Consider the following 10,093-nt stretch of genomic DNA (forward strand, 5'->3'; position numbering starts at 1 on the left):
AGTCCACAACTAGTATATGATTTCTTACCTCATTGATTTCGAAGACTTCCTGAGCATCAAATCCGTCATTTGAGAGCTGTACATTTGAGGATTCATCATCAGAGAACTGGACTTGGTTGATAAGGGGGGTAGAAGCAGCCATTCTGACTAGTTGACAACTAGTTGTAGTCCTGTGAAATTCGGAAAGAAATTAAAGATGATGGATTGTAAACTGATAACTAGTGCGTATTTATTGACCGCCTGACATGACCGCTAGACAAGGCACGTGATTACCTAATTTGGAATAGTCACTTGACGCGGCGGTTACTAATCGCCTAATTTGGACTAGTCGTCTGACACAAATTTTGGCCCACCTCAAGCTGACCTAATTCCTCACCGAGGCCGGGGGAATAGAATCGATTTCCACCCAACCATTTCTCCGCTCCCTCGAAGTTTACTCGCTGCCTTGTTGGATCGGTGCTTACTGTCACACCAAATAGGCGTCTACAGCGCGATCGTGATTGGTTTTTGCCCCTGTTGAGAATCTGTCCCTCACAGCTAAATATTAAAGGCCGGCTGCCTCAATTCCGCGACTCTGACACAAACGTCTCCCTACCCTTGCAACCTCCACCGCATACACTGTACCACATACCACATACCACACGCCACATATTGAAGCAATCAGCCCGATGGCAGAACCAATTGGTCTGGCTTCCGGATTGTTGGCTTTGTCTACCTTTGCCTTCCATTCTAGCATTAAATTATACGAGACTGTTAAGAGTTTCCACTCCCATCCGAAACGCGTACGCGACCTTTTGGAGGAACTTGAGGCTTTGAGGGGGGTTCTAGGTTCGCTCACTGAAATAATTGATGCTACCACCGACATAGACCTTTCTGCACTCGATCTTCCCTTACTACGATGTGGTAAAGCCTGTGAAGAGTTTCAACAAGAAATTCTGAAGTGTTCGTCGCGGTCTATTGGAAATCGGACCAGCTTCCGAGACTGGGCGAGGTTAAGGTACATGGGTGATGATCTTGATGGTTTCAGGCGACTTTTGGCTGGGTATAAGTTGACTATCAATATTGCTCTCACTGACGCAAACCTGTAAGTTTGTTTGCTATGTTTCCTAAGCAATGAGACAGTTTTAAGGCTTGTCCAACTTCCACTTTTTCTTTTTCTTTTTCTTTTTTTCTTTTTTTTTTTTTTTTTTTTCCCGGTTTTGAGCTAATATGTTTTCCAGTCGCGAATCTTTAATCACTGCAGAGAACATTGAGCACTACGAATGTCTCGTCGAGACTGCGAAAGCTGACCTCGAGTCTCACCTTGAAAGCATCGACGAAAAGCTTGAACTGATACTTGAACGAACTCTGTCAGAGTCTGACTCAGATGCACTGGAGCTACGGCAGATAAAAGAAGAGCGGAAAAGCACAGAAAAATGTCTCCAAATCTGCGCCCAGTTGTCCGACCACATTAGTCAGGTTCAGCTCTCATTCAAGCGCAATGGTGACTCTGGACTCGGTCTGGACACTGAAAGAGTGACAAACGATGGCCTGCAGGAATGCAAAAATAATCTTCGTCTTACAATTTCCGAACTGGAGAGGCGCATGCAAAATGTAATGAATCGAATGGTGACAAAATCAAAGACGGCTATGACGTCTGAGGAAGAACATCAGGATCTTACTAGGCTGCGGGATGAATGGGAAACGGCTCACAAGTGCATGGATATCTGCTCTAAGGCAAATGATAATCTGAAAGAGAACATGAGCACTATTGACAATTACGCTACTGGCGACGCTCTACAGTTCATGGTTTCGACTACTGGGCAAACCATCAACGGTAGAAATCGAGGGTTAGGATGGCGGACGAGGCAGGTTGGAGGCCACCTCAGTGACGTCACAATTCAACACCTATCTCGAGATATGACGAGCATCAACATTCGAAATCCCGAGAATGCCGGCCCATCTTCAGAGGGTACTGCTTCATTCATTTCTGGTGATGCGACAGAGAATGAAGCCAAGACCGAATTCAAGGAACGGTATGGACAAGGGTTTACGCTCACGCCCAGGTCTTCTACAAGCACAGTTACAGGGTGATTCCACGAAGGGAGGAGAAGGCTTGTTGTTGGTTAATTGAAGTGCTGCTTTTGATGTTAGTTTCTATTTCTACTTGTTTTGCATATGGTGTCCTTAAACAGCTTAGAGATGACAATCTATTGTGTCGGTTGTGAGCTTTGAATGATTTCTCTTGTTGTAGACCTAGTTCTCTAAATGGTTGTTTAATCCAGATCTCAAGCAAACCGCTTTTAACTATTGTCCTCTGCGTATAGCTACACAGACTCATGTGCTGATGAGGACTCTTCAAGTCTTGCCCCTTATCTTCCGCTAAACGCCTCCGATACCTATACATACGGCGCAGATGAAGAAGTTGTGATCCAAGACATTGCCAACGCGCGGCTCTGGACGATGAACAAGACCTCCTTCCGGACCCAATGGGAAAACCCGACCTTGATATCATCCAACTGCCCAATGCAAATAAATGGGTATCATTTGTGATCCACTCGCTATTTGCCCAGGACCATCCTATGCACCTACACGGCCATGACTTCTTGATCCTGGGGTCCAGATATGGTGATTTCAATTCCAATTTGATTACACAGTCACCATTGGTTAACACGCCGCGACGGGACATTGCCATGCTATCCGCGAGTTGTTATTTAGCTATTGTATTCCGGACCGACAGCCCTGGTGTATGTTTTCTCAAATACTCTTTTGTGTAATGAAAATCAGCCTGGTTGATGCACTGCCCATATTGCCTGACATACTTCAGAGGGCTTTGCTGTGCAGAATATCTCCATTCTAAGCTCGATAAGGAGAAATGGCGCCAAATTGAGTATCTTCTTTGGGTTACCCAGCCTTTCTTCTTCTGCAGCGGTGGGTCCCATAACCCCACCTGTCTCCAGATCCTTGTAGAGCTTGTTTCGTTGGTGTCGCCATTGCCGGCATTCAAAGAGAAGATGGTGTACTGTCTCTGTTGAAGAACCACATCCTTGACAGGTTGCATTTTACTGGGCTTGAATCCGGTGTAAGTATGCTCCAATGGCGACGTGTCCTGACTTTTAGTTGAAAATAGCGGCTTGTCATGTGCTTCGGAGCCACTGCGGCTAAAAGGTCGAGCAGCCAGTTCCTCTGTGTTCTGTAGTTGGTCTACCGTGTCAGGATTGCTGGCTGATCTCCCTGGCAAGCTATCTCTGCTTCCATGCCGTAATGGGCCCCGTCAGGGGCTCTGTATGGGCAAAGGCCAGAGAATTATCATTACTTCTTACCATGCGGTGATATCAGGGTCCGCAATGGTTGAGGCTTCTGCCGCGTACCGATACATATTGGCAGAGCTTGTGCATTGGCGCCAGTTCATAACAGCTTAGTCGCCTTTTTCGATATAATCCTTTGCTTAGGATAATTTCAGCGGTAAAGGTATGATTGAGGCAGTGGCGCACATATCATCTCAAGCTCAGAGATCGCCATAGCTGACGGTTGAATACTAGTAGGTGTGATTGGGTATCCGAAAGTCGCCACTGATAGGGCTCAAGGTAACGTTCGAGACTAGCACGATAGCGTCCACGCCAGTCGGCCACTGGGTCATCCCAGTCTTTCCCAGTGTGACGGCTCAGAGCCTCAACGCTGCCCTGATGGCTGATATCGACAAACGCCGCCATCCAAGCAAACAAAGAGAGCACTTAGCGCAGCCACACAACCCATGGATAAAACCCCTTTCTTCCTGTAGATAGATTCCTCTTCTTCTTTCCTCTCCAGATTCGATATTCTCGCCGATGGCTACAATAGTTTAGATAGGAATTCAGTTCGATAGTATCTACTATTCCGAGCCCGTGACAAACAAGAGACTGTAGAATAGCTGCTGGCCTCGGGTCCATGAATCATGGTCTGTCATAGCTGTAGGGCTCGGTATGGACAATAAACTTGATTAAATAATAGTACAGTTTCGAACCAGACAATATTGAACCCGCTAATCGTGCGGCAATATCATCCGGCGGGAGGCAATGCCATAGGCTTGTGAGAAGTGTTATTTATAGCCTCTCCGACCATGAATCTACGCGAAAAAGCATGTCCTGTGGATACTTCGAACCTGACGGTTTGGGCAATCTTCTCAATCATACGTATCAAGACCGGCACCCCCGGACCTCGAAGTCTTCTGGCGATCATCAAAGAATTCCTGCAGAGCCTTAACCTGACATTCAGCTTCACGAAAGTGGATGGGAAGATGGACTACGTTGTTGTGGACCTTTGGCGAACTTCAAGGCATTTCTTATCAGTTGCTATGAGTGTGGAAAGTCTTCTTTGGCATATGGAAAAAGTGCGCCACCGCGCATCAGGGATACCGGACCTGGGGAAAGGTGTAGCAAATTTGGGTATTTGGTTTATTCATCTAGGGGATTCGCAGTATCCCTAGTACACGTAAGCATAAGCTCGATTCGCCCCAGCTAAGGTCATTGCTCAGTGGTTATCTAACCAAGGATCGACTCAAAGCCCGCTTGTTAGTGCTTTTTGTCAGTACCTGACGGTCCAGGAGGCGGCTCAAATTTTCCAACATTTCCAACCCGACAAATGGGTTCACAAGTTCACAACAGCCAGGTTCTATAGAGTGGCGTGCCTCGCGAAGAGGCCCAAGAATGGGCTGACAAACATCATCTGCAGACACTAACCACGGCAATGGGCCCGGGGTCGACTTGGTCAAAATGCCGTGCGCCAGATCATCATGGTTCATCCAACAGTGAAAGGAGGCGCAGAGTTTTCATACGAGATATGGCCATTTGATAAAAGCTCAACGTGAATTGAGAGATTTGGATTGCAAATTACAAGGAGAAATTGGAGAGAAATAGGACATTACGAGGACAAACTACGACTTAGGGAGTTGGTGGCGCACCGAGGACAGCTCGCCCTTTCTGCAGACTACGCTGAGTGCTTTGGAAACAAAAAGGTCAATGGCGTCGATTGTGCCATCGAAGACGTGGGGCTCAGTCCTGCGTTTAAAACTGCCCTGGACATTGTTATCACGGGCAGGAAAATAAGTCCTATCGATATGGATCCTTCGGGACGTCGCATATTTTTGTCACTGACATGGGGAGCAGGTGTTCATGATGGCGATATGCCTTTCAGAGCTGCCGACTGCTATAACAAAAACGTCAGCATCCGGTTTGGGCGCTGTCCCGTACATGTAGTTTTCGACGAGGCTATTGCATCGCTCTGTGGTAATCGGGAGATATTGGAGAAAATGAACTTTATTGATCTGATATTACCCTCCCTTGATGAGTCCGTTTTCAGATGATCTTAGGAGGTTTAATGCCGCTGAGACCAATAAGGTGGTGTTTAAACCACATGGATTCCAATAGTTGGAGCATTTTGCTCGATCTATAGTATAATATAATCCCAGTCTATACACTTTCACTCCTTTCCTGGGAGTTCAACAGCTTATTCTTATTCTTCTTCTCCTTCTCTATCTCTTTTGCCTTCTGCAACGACGGCATGACAAACCCCGCGTACACAAATAGCGCAAAGACGATAAACTCCATCAGGTACTGCATGAATGCAACAACATACACGTTGGCGGATGTATCCGCGTCCCTGTCGCCATCTAGGTCTCTCCCTTTGAAAGGCGGACTGTTTGCGAATGTTGACAGGAGCATGTAAATTACCCGGACTGTTAGGAATGGTGTGCTGGATAGGGCGAGGAGGAGTAGAAAAGTCGTCTTCTTGTTCGCATTGACGTTGTCGTGGTGTTTATCTCCATTCCCAGTCTGGTGGTTATTGCGGGTTGGGTCTGAGCGAAGCCGGATATAAAAGACAACAGAAATCACAACTTGACAAGCGAATAGACATGCCACAATTATCGCGGCGGCGTGACTAAGGTCGTCGCGGCTGGTGAACGTGTAGATGATGCTGAGGATGAAAGCAGCATATTGCGAAAGGTGGAGGAGGATCCAGATGCGAGGGTGGATAGGGTCGGAGGCGAATGTTGATTTTCTGAGTTTGTTAGTTTCCCCCCCCCGATTAAGCACTTATTCGCTACGGTGACGTACACATTCTCAATAACCTCCAACATGGCTAGTAGAAGGGTCATGACGCCGATAGACGCGAGCGTTGACGCGGCCCGTCGCAGTCCATTGCTTTCACTGGAGTCTGAGGCGAATTGGAGACTTGCGCCGGTGATTCGGAAGACCGCGAAAATGAAGAGGTACAGCCAGCCCCATGCTCTGCCTATGCTGTGTCGGTGGAGGAGGAAGGATGTGGGGACGATCGAGGGAATGTAGTAGATTATCAGCACGATTGAGAGGGCTTGGTGTGGTGTGAGGGCCATGGTGGCTTGTGGAATGGTGTTGTGTTGATTGAAGCATCCTGGGGTTTAGGTATAAATAATGGTCTAGATGTGGGTGAGTATGTCCGAGCACCGAGCGGGAGGCTATACACAAGTTGGCAGCATAGCCTCACAAACCACCGAGCACCGAACTGAATCAGCAATGAAAGGCGGCAATGGCATGCCAAGCCCCAGGCATGAGCCAATAATATGCTGCTATAATAGTTAGGATCCGAGGCAAGATCCACCGGGCTGAATGGCCCCCATATACGAGTAGTACTCAGAATCCCGATGCCCGAGCGCATGTTAATCTCGTCATAAGAAGATAGAGCCATAATACTCCCTCGGGTCGAATTCAGCAAGAGAGGAAATCCCCGCCGTCCAGTTACTATCCGGCGTTAGAAAGTAGAGACTGTCCAGACTCCCGTAATCTACCCCTTCCATTAGCGTGGGGTCATTTGGAGCCATTAGAGCGTCGTTTGAGGCGTCAAGTGAAGGGACGGCAATATCAGCCGATGGTTGGCCATCCCTAGGCTCGCTTGATTCCGCATCACCAGCTGGCCGTTTAGGTACGCTTTGCACGTACTGTCGAGCCATGTGGGAGAACCCAGAAAGGTAGCTGGACTTGATTGCCCCATTCGATGCATGGTCTAGCTGGCTAAAGTGCCCGGCCACGATGTCAAGAAGGGTTAAATGCCCGCGTATGTCTGGGTCGGTTGGATGGTGGACAACAAAGTCGAATAGGATAAATAAAGCGGAGAGAGGTATGATTGCGAGTATACTATGAGAGTTAATCACGTTCTTGAATCCTGGGAGTGTGCGTACAATACTGGTGTGTAGGGCTCCACGTCAATGTATCGCGTTAGGTTGATGACTTCCCTCGCGGTGTTGAGTAGTGCCCTCATGCTGTTCTCGCTTCTTGCGATGTCGCGACTGGCGTGGAGAGTAAGTCGTTCTAATGCGATGATTACATGGTAATAGTAGTAGTACGTTCGTAGCGCTATCTCCTTGGACGCGCCATCAATCAGACGACGTCGTTGGAGTGGCTCTTTTGGCCTGAAATCCAGCGGGATGGATAGCCGCCATTCCTCGAGCAATGTATGAACATGGTCGACTGCTGCTAGGATTGTGTCGTCAGGCTGGGTCGATGCGGAAATTGAGAACAGAGAGGCGTAAGCGACGGCCAGAATGCGGCCGAACCGGACAGAGGAGATGAGCCAGTTGTACTCTCCAAGAACTGATTCTGGAGTATTTGGAATTGGGCACCCGATATCGTAGTCCGCAATCACCTATCCCTGTTAGAACGATTCTTTTATAAGAGGGAAGACGTACTGAGCTGCTCCTGGCCTGGAAAGAGTATCGCTTCTCGAGGTGGTATATCACCCAAAAGGTTCGGTGGCATAATGTCGAATCCTCGCTGACGATCGACTTGTGGTAGCGAAGTGCAAGTACCATGCGACCGGCCTCAGCTAGTAGGGTCTGATCTAGTTGAAGGCTAAACGTGTTTGTCGCAAAAATAGCCTACAAAATTAGCTTGTATACACAACCGTGAACAATGAACATACCATTGCGGTTAATGCCTATAAACGATTAATAACGACCATTAGATTACGGTGTTCGACCTACCTGGAGATTTGATAGAGATTCGGTGCTCATAAGGATACGGTCTAGGCGGGTAAGAGCGGTTTGAAAGAGCTTCCACGCATGGCTATCGTTGGGAATAAACGAGCTAAAGCCATTGTATTGACAGCCGAGAGCCAATACAGCGTAGTACAGTCCGCAGTATGCGTAGTCTGTTCCTAGAACGTGGAGTAAGTCTGGTCTCGTAGCTCTTTCTTCAAACGACTGCCGATCGAGAAAGGGATATATTGGATGGAGGACATCGAAGTAACCTGTGCCTGTTAGAAAGGTATACGGTGCAAAAGCTGAACTCACGTTGAATATGAGATGCCGCCTCTGGATCAATCACTAGTTCAGTTTGAACTTTAGCCAGACTGTATAGCGATATGTCTTTGTCAGGTCTCGCGAGTAAACGCGTCCTGATTGTTTTATCAATCTGGTGGACCAAGTCCCTGACCTGCGTATGACCAAGCCTTTTCACCAACGAGTCGACTCGCTTTTCGGAGAAAAAAGCAAGTCCTGAACTTGGGACTGGTCTTAGTAAGCGGTGTGAACTGTATCCCTGCGCTCGTGGACGGTGCATACCTCGATCATTATGAACCTTGACCAGTTAGTAAACGAAGTCAATCACATCTGGGAGCTCACTTTAAGGATGGAAAATTCATCGTAGAGGACAGCACTCTCTGATGGGTTTCGAAAGAGCCGATCTATAAATAGATCTGATGAGGGTTTGAAGTCTGAGCTTGGGCTTTTCTGGGGAGTTGAAGAATCTGTAAGTAGTTAGATGGTAGTTCATGGTAATCCCATGTAGTATCGTGTCTTACCCTTCGGGCGAAGCCTGCGTTTCAGGTTGCTGAACTGACACGTCTCGTTTCGTTTCTATTGACTGTCAGATGCCCGTCCCTACAGTGATTGTTTGGTAGACTTACTATACAGTGGGTGCACGCAACAGGTCTTCCGGGCGGGGTGGACGGGACTGCGTAAGGTGAGCGCTTGACTGGGAGTAGTTGCGCCGATGGGACGTGGTAGACGTAGGGCATACCAATACAACGAACTTTACGATTCCGACACTGGTCGCAAGACTTGTTGAGCCTCGGAGACTGCATCATCGTGTGTGTGGTGGATCTCGGTCCTCGGGGCTTGCAGTAGTAGTGTGTGTATGTGTGTTTCTATTTTACGTCGAGGTTCGGGAATCGGGTCTTTCCACGCACCCTTGGATTGGATACCACGGAAGCGGAAAAGCCCTGGTCCCGATGCGGGACATACGACGGGCAGATCGGAACTGCCTGTCTCCTAGCTAAACTACCATCTATCATCTAAATACAGGTAGCCCCCCCGCGCGGGGGGCTGCTTGGGTTTTCATAGCTGTCAACCAGCGAATCGGGCGTATTGGTTTTTGAACAGAAAAGCAAGAACGCGGACAAGAAAGAATAAAGGGGTGCAAAATGAGGGTGGGATAAAGGGAAGGGAGGGGAGGCCCGAGGTAATCCTGGGCATCCTAAAACTTGGCATGTTTAGATGACTAATAGCGTCGGCAGATGTCTGTATAAAACTTGGATTTTCCCAGCCAATCTGCATATGCAGTGAAGTTGTGAACCCGACCTTTGTGCTGAGGATCTCAGTCACTGGCTGATGACCCCATGGATGTCTTGCTGCTTTGCGGCCCTCTCTACAGTGATAGAAGTGGGATGGATCCTTTCTGCGGTCGCATGAGCATGTCAGCAGGGCATCTTCGTGTTTGAAGCGCTCATGGTACTCTGCAAAGTCACCATGAGCGCTTCTGATAGCAAGGAGGCGGCCCAGGGCAGCTCTGGGAAGGAGGAGCTCTGGGGGACGTCTTTCTAAGCCTATTTGAGGTCCTTGTATCGTTTTGGGGCTTCCTTTGACCAGTACTGTGCAAAAACTCGCCAGTGTATTCTCTGGGCTGCCTGCTTGGCGGCAGCTATGGATGCAGGTGGTGGGTGATGTGTTGGAGGGCCATGACAGCCCATCTTGGCTTCTTTGTCGGCTTCTTCGTTGCCTTCAATGCCTGCATGGCCTGGGAGTACTGGTGTCACGGGCTCGGAATAGAAGATAATAACGAACTGAATTCCTATCTTGACTATTGTAGCCATCAACGAGAATATC

At 48.3% G+C, this 10,093-nt stretch overlaps 4 protein-coding genes across 4 annotated transcripts; 2 read left to right on the top strand and 2 right to left on the bottom strand.

Moving 5' to 3' along the window:
- Positions 1-524: 524 nt before the first annotated feature.
- Positions 525-2,209, top strand: ASPGLDRAFT_52046 (uncharacterized protein). Its single transcript, XM_022547660.1, has 2 exons — positions 525-1,084; positions 1,221-2,209. The coding sequence occupies exons 1-2, from the start codon at positions 669-671 to the stop codon at positions 2,071-2,073; spliced, it is 1,269 nt and encodes a 422-aa protein (XP_022396528.1). The 5' UTR covers positions 525-668; the 3' UTR covers positions 2,074-2,209.
- A 291-nt stretch (positions 2,210-2,500) lies between these two features.
- Positions 2,501-2,883, top strand: ASPGLDRAFT_907385 (uncharacterized protein). Its single transcript, XM_022550492.1, has one exon. It carries the CDS (start codon positions 2,562-2,564, stop codon positions 2,754-2,756), a length of 195 nt encoding a protein of 64 aa, XP_022396529.1. The 5' UTR covers positions 2,501-2,561; the 3' UTR covers positions 2,757-2,883.
- A 2,543-nt stretch (positions 2,884-5,426) lies between these two features.
- ASPGLDRAFT_39416 (uncharacterized protein) lies at positions 5,427-6,349 on the bottom strand (the record flags this gene model as incomplete). The annotated part of the gene is made up of 2 exons (XM_022545082.1): positions 5,427-6,015; positions 6,072-6,349. 2 exons carry the CDS (start codon positions 6,347-6,349, stop codon positions 5,427-5,429), a joined length of 867 nt encoding a protein of 288 aa, XP_022396530.1.
- A 312-nt stretch (positions 6,350-6,661) lies between these two features.
- Positions 6,662-8,560, bottom strand: ASPGLDRAFT_29395 (fungal specific transcription factor domain-containing protein; the record flags this gene model as incomplete). Its single annotated transcript, XM_022543848.1, has 7 exons — positions 6,662-7,127; positions 7,172-7,635; positions 7,679-7,867; positions 7,912-7,926; positions 7,973-8,244; positions 8,282-8,423; positions 8,552-8,560. The coding sequence occupies 7 exons, from the start codon at positions 8,558-8,560 to the stop codon at positions 6,662-6,664; spliced, it is 1,557 nt and encodes a 518-aa protein (XP_022396531.1).
- Positions 8,561-10,093: the final 1,533 nt, after the last annotated feature.

This window comes from Aspergillus glaucus (genome assembly GCF_001890805.1).
Source record: "Aspergillus glaucus CBS 516.65 unplaced genomic scaffold ASPGLscaffold_27, whole genome shotgun sequence".
Taxonomy (NCBI): domain Eukaryota; kingdom Fungi; phylum Ascomycota; class Eurotiomycetes; order Eurotiales; family Aspergillaceae; genus Aspergillus; species Aspergillus glaucus.